The sequence below is a fragment of the Coccomyxa subellipsoidea genome, assembly GCF_000258705.1.
Source record: "Coccomyxa subellipsoidea C-169, whole genome shotgun sequence".
Taxonomy (NCBI): Eukaryota; Viridiplantae; Chlorophyta; class Trebouxiophyceae; family Coccomyxaceae; genus Coccomyxa; species Coccomyxa subellipsoidea.
The window spans coordinates 1,510,025-1,527,905 of record NW_005178040.1 but is presented as its reverse complement, the minus strand read 5'-3'; the positions used below and the strand labels follow the sequence as shown (position 1 = coordinate 1,527,905).

The 17,881-nt window shown below is 56.1% G+C and overlaps 2 protein-coding genes across 2 annotated transcripts in view; both read right to left on the bottom strand.

Annotated features, from left to right (window-relative positions):
- Positions 1-671: 671 nt before the first annotated feature.
- Positions 672-1,992, bottom strand: COCSUDRAFT_52618 (hypothetical protein). Its single transcript, XM_005650405.1, has 2 exons — positions 1,797-1,992; positions 672-1,538 (listed from the first exon to the last, which is right to left on the bottom strand). Exons 1-2 carry the CDS (start codon positions 1,953-1,955, stop codon positions 1,353-1,355), a joined length of 345 nt encoding a protein of 114 aa, XP_005650462.1. The 5' UTR covers positions 1,956-1,992; the 3' UTR covers positions 672-1,352.
- Positions 1,993-2,533: 541 nt separating this feature from the next.
- Positions 2,534-17,881, bottom strand: part of COCSUDRAFT_12734 (hypothetical protein) — a gene marked incomplete at both ends in the record, with an annotated part of 34,833 nt that continues 19,485 nt past the window's right edge. The window contains 21 exons of the mRNA XM_005650404.1: positions 2,534-2,773; positions 2,989-3,165; positions 3,375-3,497; positions 3,861-4,048; positions 4,311-4,472; positions 4,804-4,888; positions 5,226-5,289; positions 7,046-7,200; positions 7,692-7,832; positions 8,463-8,636; positions 10,171-10,323; positions 11,031-11,233; positions 11,358-11,568; positions 11,857-12,045; positions 12,269-12,381; positions 12,962-13,186; positions 14,289-14,360; positions 14,859-14,991; positions 15,716-15,925; positions 16,139-16,246; positions 16,674-16,958. Of these exons, the coding sequence (XP_005650461.1) occupies positions 2,534-2,773; positions 2,989-3,165; positions 3,375-3,497; positions 3,861-4,048; positions 4,311-4,472; positions 4,804-4,888; positions 5,226-5,289; positions 7,046-7,200; positions 7,692-7,832; positions 8,463-8,636; positions 10,171-10,323; positions 11,031-11,233; positions 11,358-11,568; positions 11,857-12,045; positions 12,269-12,381; positions 12,962-13,186; positions 14,289-14,360; positions 14,859-14,991; positions 15,716-15,925; positions 16,139-16,246; positions 16,674-16,958 (3,411 nt within the window). The remainder of the gene's footprint in view (positions 2,774-2,988; positions 3,166-3,374; positions 3,498-3,860; positions 4,049-4,310; positions 4,473-4,803; positions 4,889-5,225; positions 5,290-7,045; positions 7,201-7,691; positions 7,833-8,462; positions 8,637-10,170; positions 10,324-11,030; positions 11,234-11,357; positions 11,569-11,856; positions 12,046-12,268; positions 12,382-12,961; positions 13,187-14,288; positions 14,361-14,858; positions 14,992-15,715; positions 15,926-16,138; positions 16,247-16,673; positions 16,959-17,881) is intronic.

Genomic DNA, 17,881 nt, shown 5'->3' with positions numbered 1-17,881 from the left:
CCGCATTATGAGCCACAACTGGGCAATTGACTCCTATATGAATAGATCAAGATGTATTTGAACATGATTCGTGGACATTCAAAGAGAAAAACAGAACCATCACCTTCAAGAGGAGCTTCAGAGCAGACAATTTCGCCATCAAGATCTCGTTAGAATCGCCCTGCTGAGGTTCAAGTTGAGTCCAAGAGTGCTCTTCCATCCTTTACACCACGTACGTGAATCGGATAGATTTGATCATTGATGGATTGCTGGCATTACGGTCGAAAGGACGTACTTACATCGCAATAAACATGGAATCGCTTTGCATGCTCGCTCTGCAAGTCCAAAATTCCATCAAGCTGTGAACTGCACGTGCACCTCTTGCTGACTGGATTGCAGCATGCAGGCATTGCACTGCAACATGTCTCAGGGGACTCTAAACTAACAAGATAGTTTAGAGTCCCCTGCATGTCTGGAAGGCAGGGAAGTCATTAAATATAATGACCTTAGCCCTGCTCAGTTCGTGCCTTTCTCCTACTCACATCTGCTTCTTGAAACCCCTAGTTGTCCTCATCCTGCGCTGCATGCGCATCGTGGCATCAATGCTGTCATGACCATAACTGTGCTCAATGCTCATATGAAACCATCACGAGGCAAAAATTTATGCAGTGAGGCGTTACAATCAAGTCAGATTCGGATCCTTAAAATTACTAAGCTTGCGGGTAACACCTTCAAGAAGTCCTGGGTACCGGTGAGGTGAGCAGCAACAATTGTTGCAAATGGCCAGCACCCATGGTAAATACCTTTATACGCTCATAACTCTCCTAATCCTATGCTCCAAGCAGTGTTCACTCTGAGATCTGAATGTCAGCCTGATGCACTGTTGAATGTCATGGGCACACACAACGTACCACCGGAGTCATCCAGTATTGTTGCATGCACGTGCACCTTGGACATCAAGGCTTGCATCAGCACATGTACATCTGTTTTCAATTTGTTGTAATGTACAGCGTAACTTGCCCTACACCTAATGAACATTATAGGTCTTTAAGCGCGACAGTCAGATCAGACTTAAGCTGACAAGCAAAGCTGCAATTGTAGCTTGGTAGCCAGTACAGCTGTAGCAACACTCAGACAGAAACTTGTCTGGAGCTCCAGCTCGAGCGGCTGTTGTTGAAGCTTTCAATGCAAAATATATATGATGGTCTGTCCTTTGAATTTACCATGTGGCTCAGGACCTTAGCAAAGCACCCTGCATGCCCTGCATGCTGACAGACAGTGCTGCAGCTACAGGTCCCGAGAAGAAATTGAAGTGAGGGCACCACTGCGGCAGAGTATGCACATGACTCTCTGCAGCTGCCCTACAGTGGTCATCAACCAGCACCTCTATCCCGCGTCTGTTCCCGAGCCTCCTTTTCCATTTGGATCTTCCGCTCAAGCTCTGCAAATGGATCGAGCACAACTGGCGGTGGCGGTCTGCCCTCCTGCACAGCCAGCTGCTGGTTGTACACAGCTAGGTCCCGCCTGTACACCTCCCACACGCAATTCTGGCAGCCGTTCTGCACATGAGATCACTTGTTAGCAATGGGAGTGCTGTGAGTCTGTGCTGCACCTCCTCGCTCTTTTCAGAACAAGGGTATAGGGGGTCACACAACAAACTCCAAAGATCGACGAATTTAATATTCACAGGTCCCTCTTGAGAGCATCTTACTGCCAATCACACTTGATGGAGCATGCCCAAATGCTATATCGGTGCGCCTGGGTGTCAACATTTTTCAGGGCTTCCCAACATCAGCGCTTCCACTTCTGTCTCTCACCTGGCAGCAATCCTCCGGACCAGGCTCCACAGGTTTCACCAGCAGTTCTTTCGTGCTGCTTTCATGGGCCTCTGTTCCAAAGAGTAGAACGTAAGAAAGTTGGCTCTGGAATCGTGAAACCACAGATCGACGCCTCCAGGTAGCTTGAGCAACTAACATGAAGATGCGAAATGCATCAAGCTGACTGCTGGACAACAATTTAGTAGAATTGAGATACGTTCTCACAAGAAAGGAGACCTTCGTCTGAGGATCGTCCAGCTTCTCGCAGCTTCCTACGGGCCTGGCCTCAGAAGGGTGGATTTCGAGAGAAAGGAGAGAAGATGTCCCTCCTTTGAACCCTTTGGCAGCTTATAGAGCATGATGTCAGTCCAAGCATCAATCGCCTGCAGCTGGGCAACTCCATTACAAGTGACAATGCCATGCTCAGGGAGCAGGCCGGCTGGGAGTACTCATGTGGGTAGCTCCGCTAGTGGATGAAGCGGTATCTGTAACTAAACAGCTGCCGACCTGGTCCCATCTGGCTCAGCGGCAATATAAGGCTTGGAGTGTGTTACAAGATGGCTCTCTCAATGGCACAGGACCTGATCATTACATTGCTCATGCCTCTTCATGTAAAACCTCAAATACCACTCTCAATCATACATCACTGTGACAGCCACATCCACTTCACCGTTCAACATGCTTTAATTATGCTTGCCTTTGCATATAAAATTCTAGTCGTATGCACTCAGGCTAGCCTAGCCCATGGCACCGGCAGCGCTGAGCTCAAACCACTGGCGCAGCAGAGAGGCGAGCGTGGAGGGCAGGGAGGCCAGGTCGCGCAGGACGATGTAGAAGGGGAAAGGGAAGCTGTCCAGGTACTTGGAGAAGGTGGGCTGCCCGCCCACAAACTGCACCGCCTGCATGTCCAGCACGCTCGCCGCCGGGTTGTCCAGGATTATGAACGCCAGCAGCACACCCGGCCTCGAGGCCGCCTCCTGCACACACCCACCAGCTTGCTGTCAGCCCACCATGCATGTCAGTAACTCCCTCTCGCTTGCTTGCCAGAACAGCAGCATGCAGGTAAGGAGCTCTATGGCGCTTGTCAACATCCTGCTTATGTGCTAGGAAAATGCCAGCATAGAGCATGCAGATGAGGAGCTTCTGTTGGAGCTTGCCACATACGAATGAGGTTGACGGCAGGGGAGCGCACCATGACCATGCGGCGGAGGGAGTCCTTTTCGTGGAAGCGGCCATCGGCAAGGACGAGGACGAGCTGATGCAGCTGCTGGGCGGAGCCGTGGGCAGCTGCGTTCGCGCGCGCCAGGTCCAGCATGTGCATCAGCATCGTCAGCAGCTCCACCATCGGCCGGTCCGCCAGCGTGTTGTCCTGCACCCACCATGTACAACATCAGCCTCTGCCCCTTACCACATGAACTCATGAACTTTTCAAAACAGCCTCACCTCTGGTCATTTTCCAAGGATGGCACAGGAACTCAATTGTGCAAAAGCAGGACAGCTTGATGGCATGCAAGCTTCAACCCTGGCTAGGCTGCGTCTACTCAGAGGCATATGGATGAGTTTGGCGTGGCACAGTACCTGGTCAAAGCGGAGGGCGGAGAGGACGGCGGGCCCGTTGGCGTCGGTGAAGGGGGCATCGAGGGCGTGCAGCAGGCGCACATGGTCTGTGCCGCCAAATCGCAGCACTCCCAGCTGGCCCACCTCCAGCCGCGCCAGCGCGCGCGCCAGCAGCGTCACAGCCTCCAGCGCAAACCCGCCGCAGCCGTTCTCCGCCATCGACCGCGAGTCGTCCACCGCCAGCACCACCTGCCACCACATCACCGCACTTCTGAATTTGCATTCAAATAAGCAGAATTCAGAATGACCTTTCAGCATCCTATACGAACAAGATACCTCGGGAGATACGGACCAGCCTTCACAATATGCAGATAAATATTCCAGCACGCTTGCAGTGGCCACCATGCGAAAACGGACTCCTCCCATGGACTTGTGCAACGCGGAGACAGGCTGCTGCCCATCCCGTACTGTTTCATGCTGCAAAACGTGACAGCAGGTACTTGATACAGCTGGCAAGGGAGGGCTGACCTGGTAGGTGCGCTGGTCGGGGCGGGTGCGGCGCAGCCAGATCTTGTCCTTGCGGAAGTGGGACGCTATGTACGCAATCACACGGCGCATGTTGAGCCGCTTGCCGCTGCGGTACTCGCCTGCCAGCCGCGTCGCATGCGTTGGCTCCAGAATCAGCCGCAGCTGCTCTGCAAGCTCACCCGCTAGCCCTGCACACACGCCACGACCCCTTTTAGTTGTTCTTCGTCTTTAGCGTTGAACCCTTGTCAGACAATGGATGTCCAGAAAGAACTTAGAAGAGGGAGACTTTTTATCTGATTGGCGGTGCAAGGAACCACAAATGTGAGATTGTGTGCCGTACTGAACGAAGATGGTCCTCTGTCATGGCATGATAGGCCGATTCAGTGAGAATCATCTAGCGGTACCAGGACATGCGGCTGGAGTGCACACCTGCGGTAAGGGCTTCGCAGCGCGCCCACATGTCCCGGCCGTACTGCGCGTCTGCGTCGTCAGAAGCGGTGGGCTGCCGCAGCAGCTCCTCCATCTGCGCGCGCAGCGCTGCCGCCTCCTCCGTTGACACCTCGCCCGCGTCTTCATCGTCTTCTCCCCCTGCTGCCAGGAAACATCAGGAACAGATTTGGCCGGGCCACAGTGATGGAACGATTGCACATCAAGAAACCCAAGCAGGAGAAGCACAGGAAAATAAGGCAGCAAGCATGTGCATAGCTTTCGTACAGCTTGCTTTGCCCGGAGCTTTGGCTGTGAAGCCTCAGCCCTCAACTCTGCCAACAGATGATTGCTTGAATGTCATGCGTAGAAGGAGTCTCACCTGGGCCACCGTTGAGGGAGGTGCGCTGCAGCAGGGACGCCACAAAGCTGTCCATGGCCGCATCGTGACCTTCTTCGCCCCTGGGCGAGCCTTCCTGTCCGTCCGCCAGGTCACCCTCCTCCTCAGCATCCTCTCCCATGTCCTCATCCTCCTCATCTTCTGCAATACCTGCACGCCTGTTGGCGCCCGCTTTCTGCTGCTTGCTCCCCCGCAGCGCCTGTACACACCAGCACCCAAACTTCACGCACTATCCCCAAACACAGCCACTTGATAAAGAGGCAAGACATGTGCCACTTGCACTGTGCTTAATAGCCCAAAACCCACACACCACCCTCAACAGAGTCCGCTGCCTATATTGATGTAAGTATATAAATGGGCGTCTTGCAATCTGCCTCACAGTGAATTGAGAAGGGGGCCTGACCTGCTGGGGCTCCTCATCAGGCCCTTCAGGCTGCGCGATGGCGGCCTCCTCCTCATCGGACGCCGCCCCAGCATCCGGCATGGCCTCATCGGCGTCTCCGCCGGCAGCTCCCGACTCGGGAGCAGCCGCCTCGCGCGCCTGCTCCTCTGTCGCCGGTGCCAGCGCTTGCGTGTCGCCTGCTCTCCCACACCAGCCACCAGTCAAGCACCAGCCTGGCCTGAATTTCTTGTCGAAGAGAATATAGGCAACATCAATCAGCCAGAGCAGTTCACATGTGGCGATAGAAGGGCAGTCAAAGACAGTGGCATGCCTGCTTGCTTGCGGTCGCCGTCAGCAATAAACTCATAGTTGCCCCCTGCCGTGTTGTCCTCGTTCGTCATGTCTTCGTCATGGTCTTGGGTGGCACCATCCCCGGCGTCGGGTGCAGCGGAGTCCATCGTGACGGACAAGCGCCTGCGCCACTGCTCCATGGCATCACCTGTGCCATGCCACAATAGAAGTGAATGTTTCCCTCCTTGACTGCGAGTGTTGCAAACAGCAGCATTGCCAGCACAACCTTGCAGATACTCAGAGAAGGTTCGTGGGTTGGAAACAGCCGCGACACCAGCAAGTGTTCTGCCACCAAGCCTGTACATTTCCAACCACACCAACTCAATTTGCTGTGAATGCGCTGCAGAAGAGCTGTCTAGAGGGTTGCTCACCGAGGCTGCGGTAGGGGTTGGCCTGCTGCAGGGCCTGCTCCTGGCGGCTGGGCGGCTGGTCTCCGCCCTGCGCCGCCTCCGCTCGGCCCCTGCCCTGGCGCCCGGACTCGGATGCGCCCATGCGGCTGCTGTGCGCCTGCGGCGGAGTTGCTGGAGCGCTCAAATCCTGCAAAGAGACGACACACGCCTTCAATACAAATAGCACAATGTAATGTCAGTACAATTATACCTCAGAATATTGCAGCAACTCCTGAAACCTGTCAGAACTACTCACTGCAACGTATCTTCCACAATTGTCAGGAGTTCAGATAATGCTCACCTCAGCCATCGCTCCCTGATCCTGTCCTCCGGCAGCATCTGCTTCATCCTTGTCTGTGTCGCCAACACCTCTCGCATCCGGCTGTGCTGCTGCCTGCACATGTCAGGGGAAATTCATCAGCGAAATTTGGCCGCCACTCAGCAGATTGTCAACAGCTGGGTCACGAAAATGAAGTTTTGTCTCTTGTACACACCTGGGCAGCGGCTGCCTGGGAGGCAAGCCCTGTGGGCCCAGCCTCTGGGAGGGCGTCCTGTTCTGGCTGCTCCTCGTCCCAGCCATGCTGCGCTGCCGGCTCCACCTCCTCTTCTTCGCCGGGTTCTGCCGACTCGTCCAGCGCCTGATCGCCGCCGCCCTCCTCCAACGCCTTGGCAGCAGCCTCATCGGCCGCGTCTGCACCTGCTACACAGCAGCAAGGAATGAAATTAAAATCAAGCAGGAATGAGCGTGGGTGCCTCTCAGACGCCACACAACAGCAATGCAGGAAAAGAGCATTCGAAGATCTCTCAGGAGTGGGCGTGGGTGCCTCTCAGGCTCAAAATGGCTGCAATGCGAAAGAAGAGCTTTTAAAACCAAAGATTGCTGACCTTCTTCAGGCGGGCCTTCGTCAGGGGGAGCGGTGTCCGGGCCCTGCTCTTCTTGCTCTTGCCCGTCTGCAGGGGCTTCCTCCTTGTCGGCCCCCTCTGGAAATGGTTGCTGCACGGCGTCGTCAGGGTGCTCGGCGCCAGCCTCTTCCTCATTGCCTTCTTGGCCCTCCTTGTCCCCCTGTTCTCCATCCAAGGCCATGTCCTCTGGCAGCTCCAGCTCCTCTTCAGGCGCCTGCAACAATGGCACAGACTTGCGGTATTAGTCAAGACGTGCAAATGAGAAATGCGTTCATGCAAGTATGGAAGAAAAGATTGTAAAAGAAAATGTCACGTCATATGTTCAAGGTATCGGCTGACCTGAGGAGCGGCAAACTGGCGCTGCTCATAGCCCTCTTCTGTATCTTCGTTGATGGGGCCTTCCCCGCCCTCCTCCCTTTGCTCCTCCTCTGCAGCCTCCTGGTCTGGGGCTGGTGCCTCATCAGGCGCCTTCTTGTCCTTCTCTCCCTTGCCATCCTTCTCCTGAGGCTCCTTGCCCTGCTCCCCGCCAGCTTCCTCCTCCTGGCCGGCCTGATACTCCAGGTCCTTCTTGTCATCCACCTGTGCATACAAAGACATTCATGAGCGTTTTGACTTCGCAAGTGCTGTTTGTGTGAGCCTGCGTTTTCCAGGGGTCACAAAAAAGATGCAGAATCCCTGCAAGTCTTGAGTTTGAAGAAAAAGGGACCCATCACTTGGTGCAAGCCTAGGCCCTCCAGGGGACACACACACAGAGGTGCAGACCCCTCGCAAGTCCAAGCTTGAAGACAAGAAGAAAGTCGCGGCAGCATATGCCTTCGATGATTAATGATTATTCAAATACATGGCAGGGAGAAAGGTGGAGGCACCTGCACGGGGGCGTCCTTCTCGTACTTCTCCTCCCCGGGCTTCTGTCCCGGCTCGGGCTTGTCCTCATCGCCCCACATGCGCTCGTCCACCACCTCACCCTGCTCCCCCACATCCCCCATCTCCTGGTCCAGCTTCTCCCCATCCTCATCCTCATTCTCCTCCTCTTCGCTGTTCTCTGCGTCCGAGGGCACGTCGTGGATGTCCCCCTGAAAGTCACCCTCCATCTCCACCCCCTTCACATCCTGCTCCTCCTCCGGCTGCTGCTTTGCTTCCTCCTCCTCCTGCGCGCATGCAGGACCCACCTGTCAGATTCCTCTCCTGTTACCAAAACTCCGTGCACGATTCCCCTGATGCCATGTCCAATAAAAATTGCATATATCTATTGAACGAGGGAGCTAGGCATGCTAGGGGTTGGGGTCGTAACAAGTAATTGTAGAAGAAGCTATAGTTGGTCAAGAATTCTGACGGGTCTGTATGTTGTTTGTGTATCAGACCGGCACCTTGGGGGCGTCTGCGGGCTGGTCCTTCTGCTGTGCGCCGAGCAGTTGGTCCTCGTCTGTGATCTGGTCGCTCACGTCCTTGGCACCCTCGCCCTCGCCCATGCCCTGCGAGGACACCACACCCCCATCACCAAATGGGTTCCATGCATGCTCCAGCATGCTTTTTTGCGTGACCGGATGGACATGCTCAGCAAAGAATATACCGCATTTACAATGGGTTGCCATTCACCAGTAACACCGACTGCACACAGGGGCATGCTTCACTGACTGGACTGGACACGATCAGCAAATTGAACAGATGGAGTATGCGGCGGCGCTCACCGTGCCCTCGGCTTCCTTGAAGGAGCCGCCCTCTCCGCCGACGGCCTCTTCCTCGGAGGCCTCGGCGGTGCAGAAGCCCTCCTGCATGAGCCCCACAAAGAGCGAGGCGGCCACATAGCCGAGTTTTGCCAGGGCTTTGTGCAGCGCCAGGTAGCGCGCGGCCACGGCCTGCAGCGCGCCAGCCGCCATTCCCAGCAGCGGCGCCAGCGCGGCCGACTGTGCCGCCATCGCACCCGCCCCTGATGTACACAGACGTCATCGTGAGTCACTCAGCCAGCAACATCTCTGCATCCCTCAGCCGCAATGGGTTCAGCCTGGGAGACTTGACAAGGTTACTTGTAGGACTTTCTGCCTGCCTGTTGCTGACTCCTGTGTAGAATTTCATACAAGACTTTTCTGCCTCTTGCTGACTCTTTGGGGTCACAGGAGAAACGTGAACGCATATGTGAGATCTCAAAAGGCAAAAGGAGGATAAGAGCAGGTGTGCACGCACCGGCAGGAGCATCGGGTGTGCCCAGGGCAGCGATCTGGGCAGTGAGGGCCTCGGCAGCGTTGCAGGTTGCGTCGAGGCGCTGGAGAGCGGCGTGGCCCTCCAGGTCTTTCATCATCTCTGTGATGCTGGGCGGCCGCTCCTCCTCTACTCCCTCCTCTGTGGTGCCTGCTTGAATGCAACATTACACTCAGATCTGCAAGATTTCCTATGGAATCCCCTTCATATTTTGTGCAGTGAATGGGACAAGAGCGTCCTGGCTGTGATGCAAGGATTGAGAGGTTGCGATGGTGCTTACCATTCTTGCTGTCTTTGGTAGGGCCAGAGGCTTGAGCGGCCTGTGCCCAGAGCAGGATTGAGGTGACTGCTGCCTCCATGGCAATCGACCACGCCTCCATGGGCTCTGAGCTCATGTCACATGCCTCTGTCGGCGCTGTGAATGTGCAGGCTGCTGCTTGGAGCTGAACACCGTCCATGGCTGCGTTGGCCACTGCCTGCTGCACCTTGGACCAATTGGGGACAGTCTTGGAGTATGCATGGATGTGTTCGGCTGCAGACAGATCCGCCTCCGACCGTTGAAGGACCTGCACATGCGCAAATTTGTACTCAGCACTGAATGACGCCGCTGCTAAATTGCACCTGATAATCACAGAAACGGATGTGGAATCAAACAAAAACCTGCAGTTTATGGTGAAGACACTGACCTCCTGATTGTGTAGAATGATCCTCGCATGTGCAGGTGTCAGGACGGCAGATGTGTTGCACTGCAGAAGCACGCTCTGCAGAGCCTGCTTGCTTGCCAATATTTCCATGTGGCACCGCTGCAGACAGCCGCCAGCATCCTGCAATCAACACAAACAGGGTCTCAAAATCGTAGCATGCAAAGTTAAACCCACTTATAGGCAAGTTACGTGTGGCATCTCTGGTTGATATTGGGAATTCACCTTGAGCTGCTTATTGGGCTGTGGAGCGTTCTCGACAGCAGAGAACGCCTCCAGCAGCTGCGCCGAGCCTCCCACCAGCACATTTAGGTCATCCAGCTGCTGCGCCTGCTTCTGAGCCCACACCCTGTAAGCCTCCTGCACCCAGAGAGCTCCTCCATCAGTCAAGAAGATCCTGGTTTTACAAGGGGCTGGCCATTACAATTGCCCTTCTGAACAGCATGCAAATATGATGTGACATGTAATTCCTGAAGACTGTGCTTTACTTTCAAAGAAAATTATTAAGAATACTAGGGTCAATGCGCGCCTGCGGAGGGACGGCTGGTGGCGCATCTACGCTAGCCGAGAAATCAGACAGCGTGCTTGACAGGGACCGCAGGCGCTCTGCGGCCGTGGAAAGGCGGCCGAGGAAGGCGCGCTGGCGGCGTTGCAGGAACAGCGCATGCTCGCTCAGCCGCTGCGCTGCCGCCACCTCCCGCTGCGACAGGTCCTTGCTCGGCGCCTGGGCCGCCTGCGCGCACCCACACCGACTGCATCTTGAGAACAAGTAAGACACATGCTGGCGATCCTGACACACTCACTCCCTGACGCTTCATGACCCCATACTCTCGAACATGCAAGAGCTCTCTCAGCTTCAAGGGTGAGGGATACGAATAGTTTCCCTCAGCAGTGCAGACGGCAAAATAGGGTATACCATCAAATTCAGGTATGCAGCGGAGCAGCAAAGAAGGTACCTGCCACAGGCGCTGGATGCGCGCCACATTGCGGTAGTAGTACACGTCCGCCTTGGACCACAGAGCGCGCGCCTGCGCCACTGACTCCGTGGGCAGGGCGCTGTGGGAGCCAGCCTCTGCGCCTAGCAGGTGCTCCAGCAGTGCACCTGGGGAGGCCTGTCCAGAACAAGCCAAGGTTAAGAGTTACAGTCATGACATTTACAGCAGTGCAGGTAAACACTGCATGTTGGAAAGAGTCAAGTAGCCGATACCCAGGGTAGATCAGGCGATAATAAACAAGACACTCCTTCATGGATCAAGACGCCTGCAGCCTTGATTACGCCCACATCCAACAAGGAGCAGCATTTTCTACCACCTGATATGTCCACCAAAAAGGCAAAATTTAAGAGCTAGTAAGGGAGGTTGTGTGCTGCCCAGGGCGCACCTGGGTGAACCAGGCATGGACGCTGCGCTCGACGGAGGGAACGGCGCTGCGCTGGCGCGACAGCCCCGCGGCGGCCAGCGCGTGCAGCAGGTCGGTGAGGGCCTTCTTCTTGCGCGAGCGTGCCCCCTTGTCCGCCGCCCCACGCAGATCCAGCGCCCTCTGCGCCACCTCGCCCGCCAGAGCATCCAGCGACCCCGCATCTGCAGCACAAAATATATCAGAAGCTTATTTCATGCTACGTGATGTAGAAACACAAACAGGAAAAGCATGAAAGGTAGCTGCCGCTGGCTTCTTACATTCCTGCTTGCAGTCGAAATTGCGTTGATCCAAGATGGGAAAGAGCAGTACGTGAAGCGTGGTGGCCGACATTGTCCAGGCTTGATGCCAGGACGTCCTGCATGCGCTGCGCCAGCTGTGGGATGCGCTGCCGGTACAGCGTGGAGCCGTCGGGCCGTACAGTATCTGTCTCATTGGCAGCAGGAACGTGCACAGCCGACGCTTGCAAATCAGCAATGACGGCCGTGCAGAAGGCGCGCCAGTGCACGGCATCTTGCGCAGCCTGCGAAAGTGCAATCATTTCTTCGGCCCGCATCCATCACTCTCTGTGCCAACGCATGCAGAGCAATTTGAACTCATTCACCGCAGACCATGCAATCGATTGGGCCCTTGCAACCCAGGGAATGTCAACACCTCCTTCTGAACCCCATCTGATCTGCAGGATATCTAAATCATTTCAGCTGTGGAATTTCTGCGTCAAACAAAGGCTCACCTGGGCGGTCAGCTCCAGCTCAGTGGGTGGCGCAGCTTCGGGCTTCCTGCGCCGCTGCCGAGCGGAGTCGGCAAGGACGGCCTCGGGGGCGGTCAGATCGGCCATGCCCATGGATTTGGCGGCATCGGCCAGCACGGCGGCAGACGGCTGCTTGAGCGCGGCGATGGCCTGGCGCTGCAGCTTGTGCAGCTGGCGCTGGGCCTTCTCCGTGGACTGCTTCAGGGAGTGGTAGCCCCGGTCCTCCCACTTGGCCAGCTTCACAAAGTCCTGCAATTGACACACAAGCGGCCGTCAGCATCGTTCCGTTGCCGAAGTTCCCTTGCTCTTCTATAGAATGAGCTACATGGCTGCTACGAAATCTGCATTACGCAATGTTGAGGTGTTCATAGAGAGGTGTAATCTTCTGCAAAGAGAGATTTGAGCAATGTACAAAAAGTCCAAGATAAAATGATGGGAATTTATTAATAATACTTGGGGGAAGAATGCACACCTCCAAGCGCTTCTCGATGGGCGCCAGGCTGTCTTTGATGGCCTTGTCCACAAGGGGACTGAACTGATTGTAGTACGCATGCACGTTCTCCAGTATCGCCACAAGCGTCTGGACTGCTGATCCCTTTGCAGCCGCTTGGCATCTGTGCATGCACACCAATTCCTCTTGAGTTCAAAACTCATAAGGTTCATCAATGAAGAGTCACGGTCACAAGGATGTTGTGCTAAAATACCAGTCTGCCTTCAAGCGGGCCCACCTGAAGGTCCCGATGAGGTCCAGGCGGCGCTGGTACTCTCCCAGAGTGGCGCTCTGCATGAACTGCTCCACCGCCACCGCCACCGCCGTGTCCTGCTCGGCGTCCGCCTCGCCGGGCGCCATCAGCATGCGGTACAGGTGGAACCACGACCGGTGCGCCCCTGCACGCGTGCAACCCCGGCATCACTCCGCATGTCATTTGGAAGATTCCCAAACATCCACAAGAGAACAATCAGAGCCGATCTCCGCTGCAAAAGCTGCGCAGAGGCTGAGGATGCAGCCAAGGGTCGACCTCCATCATCACGTGTGTCATACATGGCGCCTAATGATGCAGCCCACCACGCAAGTCAAGCGGTGATGCAGGTCGACTCCATGCTGCTGGAGGCAGCAGGAATTAAGAATGTGCACTAAACGAAGGGGAAAAGCGAGCGGCCGCACCGGCGGCGTGGCGTTGGGCGAGGGTGCGGATGAGTGAGCGCCAGGCGGCCAGCTGCAGGCGGCGCCAGCGCAGCGCGAGGGCGGCTAGGCGCTCCAGCTGGGGAGCCAGGCTGACGTGGGAGGCCGCCGTCTCCTGCCACACCTGCGAGCGCGCCAGCAGCAGCTCCAGCCCCGTCAGCGCCGCCTTCAGCGGAGCCTCCGCCACCATGCCTGCACCGGCCACCCCTCACTATGTCAATATTCTGCAAGACCCAAAGGAGGATAGTGTGGGGAACCTTTGCTATTCACCGCTGTCAATTTCTCTGCCCTGCAGCTCTGGGAGGAAGTGCAATAGCCCGACAGCGGTCTGTATGCCGTAATATGCATCAATGGTGTTCAGGCAGGTTAAATTACAGTGACATAAAGGACGCAATACAAGACGTGGGTGCAAGGGCGTACCTACGAGGCGGTCGCAGAGGACGAGGAGCTGGGATAGGATGGGGTGGTCGGGCCAGTCAGCCATCAGCTGCTCCAGACGCGCGCGCAGCGCCTGCACCGGCTCCTCCATCAGGCCCGCCTCCGCCAGTGACGGCTTCTCCATGTCAAGCGCACCCTCCCGCGCTGCAGCATGTGCAAACAGTAATTAGCTTGGTTGTAATTTTCACACTGCAAGGTTGCAAGACACATACAAATACGGTAATTTCACACTGCGAAGGTTGCAAGATAAACTGCAGATAGTGGATGGACAGCAGCATCAGGAAGCAGCAAGACATCTCAAGAGAATGTAGCAACGAGAAGCAGCAGAAGATTGCAAACCTGCAGCATCGGATGATGTGGCGGCGGGCGCCTCCGACAGGCGTTGCTGCTCCAAGCAGATCCGCATGAGGTGGCCGGCGGCTGTGCGCTCATCCAGCTCGGGGGGCAGCACGCCACCGGCGGTTGCATGCTTGCTCATTAGCAGTGCACCCAGATCATACGCATGCTTGAACACCATCCTGCTGTCAAGCTGACCAGCTTCATCTTGCGCCCCAGCGACATGCCGGAACACCCTGCACATTAGCGCACCTCCCTTACATCACCATCCTCTCTTCACAGACTCTTTGACGCAGAACAATTGGGCATGAATTACTCTGAAGTGCACCAACATAAACGCTAACCTGGGAATGACCAAAGGAAATGGAAGAAAGAAGGCATGTGACATAATGAAATGTGCACCTGGTATGTTCCTGCACAATGTCCTCCAGCAGGTCTCCCTGCAGCAGGGCATGCGCGGCTGCGCTGCCGGCCTCGGCCTCCGTTGCCTGCTCGTCAGCGGCAGGAGCAGCCGGCTCGAGCATGCCCTCATCACCTTCTGCATCCAGGATGTCTGCGAACGCAGCTGAGTGGTCCGGGAAGGTTTGCTTGTAATCTGCCTCCTCTTCTTCCTGAGCAAGTGCAGCGATGCGCAAAATGTGAACACCAATTTTCCTTCCAAAACGGGATGTGATGGTGTGATGCGGGTGTTGTGGAATGTGGTCATGTCAAGAGTGAAGACCACCAGTGGAGAGCTGGGGACCTCCGTGGGTATGTAGACAGACCCGGTTGTCAGCCGCGTGCAGCCGGCAGCCCTTGCGGGCTGCCCCGCACGGATCTCTCTTGGCAGCGGAAGTGGGGGGCCCACCGATTGCAGCAGTGGACCCCAGGCTATTGAGCTGCCTTGCGATGGGATTGCTGAGAGTCTTAAGTCCTTCTCTAAACTTCAAAGAGTGAACCCGTAATTTCAATAACGTCGTTCCCATCTTCTATAATAAGGGGTAAACCGAACGAAAATCGAGTTATGGGACAGGCCATCAAAAATTCTCAAGTGCTAGAAGGGCCCAGGAGCACAATTCTTGCAGCTGCATATGGGGACAGTGATAAGAAGACGCATGCAGGAAACTTGCCTCTTCGGTGAGGATGGTGGTGGACTGGGTCTTGGTCTTGAACAGCTGGGCCTCCAGTGCGGCGCGCGCCTCCTCGGCCGCCTTGACCTCCTCCCACGCGCCCAGCAGTGCCGTCAGAACCGCCTCAAACTGCGCCATTGGCCCTGCATAGCACGCTCCACATTAGTCCCTTATCCAGAACCATTTAGAAGTTAAATTGGTCCAGACCAATTGTAATACACTCACGAATGTCCTGGCTGTGGCATCCACTCGTAATTGCAGGACTGGAGTATCTCCATGCTTGTGAAAATAGTTGCACAAGGCCTTCTTCACAAAACATTCAGGAATATATAGGGTTCAGACTGGCTGTACATACCTCACACATCCCCTGACTATGGAATCCACTCACGAATGCAGGACTGGCATACTCTCTATGCTTGGGGTACTCGCCTCAAGCCTTGCCCTGAGATGCTCAATTTTTCCTGCTCTCACCTGAAGGCATCGATGGTGCAATGGCCATTGCTGCAGTGGAGTCACTGGGCGCTGCCCCAAGCACAGCTTGTGCAGCGGAGTGCAGCGCAGCGCGCAGCACGTTGAGGCGCGCAGAGTACACAGCCACCTCAGCACCGGCGGCAGACTGGCCCTGCTGACTCTGCCTGGCTGTGGCGGCTGTCACTGACACCGCCGCAGGACTGCACAGCAGCGAAGCTCCTGCACCAGGGCACACTAGCCTATCAGAATCACTGTCAAGGGGCTCCCAAACCTCTCTGATCAAGCAGGTGTGTCAATCATTGCTATCAATAGTGTAAATTGACACATAGGTCTCACCTGAGCGGAGGTTGGTGGCAGGGAATGCCATGAGCTGAGCAAGGACGGCGCCCAGCTCCAGACTTGTGCCCACTGTCTGCAGGGCTGTATGCGCGTGTGCGAGCATGGAGAAACCAGCGCGCATTTCGTAGACGGCCAGTGCGACCGGCTGCAGCAGGTCTGCGTACAGCGGGAAGGCTGGCAGCAGCCGGCTGGCCCATGCATCGGCATTCTGCTGCCACACGCCTGCCTGGTCCGCTGCGCCTTGCTGGCCCGCCTGTCAGAGCACATCCACCAATGAGACCCCCGCAACAGAGAACAATACATGCTTTAGCTGAGAAATCAGAAGCCTGTACAACAGTGCGATCTAAAAATTCATGGCACTTCACAGGTGATCAGTACATGAAGCAGCAAGATGGGCTGCATTGGGCTTTGAATCCAACAAATAAGATGCCTGGAGTGAAGGGAGAGGAAAGAGATAGCAGCAGACTTCATGGCATACCTGGAGCGCTTGCAGCAGGGCGACGATGCGCTGGACGCTGCCGAGGTTGTGCATGAAGCGCGCCAGCTCCTGCTGCAGGGCCGGGTACTGCGACGGCTGCGGCCGCGGCACCGTCTGAGCGCGCAGCTCCTCCGCTCTTGCGCGCATCGCTGCAGCCCTCTCCTCAAGCACAGCAATGCTGTGAGACTCGTCCGGGCCCAGCGGCAGCCGCTGCAGCGCTCTCCGTACCTGCACCCAGACATCCCTGATCATCTCGAGGGAAGCAGTGCCACAAGTATTAGCTTTCATGGTTCTGCGCCTGACCGCTCTAGCATGATGGCAATGCACAGTCACACGAAACGTGCCGGAAGGGATCAAGTATCTGTCAGTAGCCTATCAAGCTGAACAGCCACATGATACCGCACAGCGCTTCACATGTGACTTGTGCAGGACATCCTTGTGCATTAAAATGAACGATAGCTTTCCATTGTCTGAATCCTGGAGGCAGCAATTGTTTTGGGCGCACCTCAAGCCCTGCCAGAACGTCTTCCAGGACAGCCAGAAGGTGTGCACGCTTGTGTGCGTATTTGGCAGCCGGGTCGGTCCCGGGCGGCGGAGATGCGAGGTGCAGCCGAGCCGCCCCCAGCAGCACCCAGGCAGCGCCGCGCTTGGCCTCAAGAGAGAGGGTTTGTGCGCCATACGCAGCGGCTGGGCCGGCCGCCCTTGTGGCCTGGCTGCCCTCCAGCACAAGGGCAAGGAGGGGCAGCAGCACAGGCTGCAGCAACTGCACAAGGAGGCTGTGGCTGGAAGAAGCCAGCAGATCTCTTATCTGCTGTCTGAGACCCTCCTCGCTGTGACACCGGACAGGAATTTAGTACCCCAGATTGAATTCCATAACCTTCTGACAAATACAAAAATTGGTGATTCACATCAAGCACATAGGCGATTTATAATACAAACTCGACTGGCAAATTGAGAGTGGCAGTAGACAATCACCTGGCAGATGGCGTGTCAGGTCCCTGTGCAGCGGTGAGCTCTAAAAGAGAGGCGACTGCGGCGTCCAGCGCCTCACGCGCCGAGGCATCAGGCAGGGAAGGCCGGTGGGCAGCGAAGATGGTTGCCAGGAGAGCTCCCAGGCTTGCCCATTCCATTGCAGCAGCTGCTGCGCCAGCAGGCAGAGCCCTCTCTGTGGACCACCTGCAGTGGGCATTGCTAAGTGAGGAAACATGTAAAAAACTTTCATAAAATTATGACTTCTGCTCTTTTGACTTAACAGCCATGCACAAGATTGCTGCCCATGAGCAGTGGCAGAAGCTTATTGCTTCATGGGAAGGGAGCTGCCGAGGGGCCGCACTTGGACACATGCCGAGCAGCGAGTCTGAGCTGTAGTGACTTGGCAGTGCGCATGGCCAGGCTGCTCTTCCTGCTTGCATCCAGAATCGCTCCCACGAGGCCACTCAGGGAGGACTGGGTGAGAGCTGTTGGGCTCTGTGTGCCACGCTTGCAGTCCCAAAGTGCAGCATGCCAAAAGTACCACATCTCGTGGGTCAGCTGTGGCAGCTGCTGCTGCACCGTAGCCCTATCCTCCTGCAAGACATCGCAACATTGGTTCCCTCATGAGCGCGGATGTAAAGTGTTGATGCTGTAGTACTGGAGGTGCTGCAATAAGAAAGAGGATGAGACATATTTCTTGCATTCAGTCTGCGCAGTACTTGGGACGGTGCATGGGTGACATTGCAGTCATGGCATGGG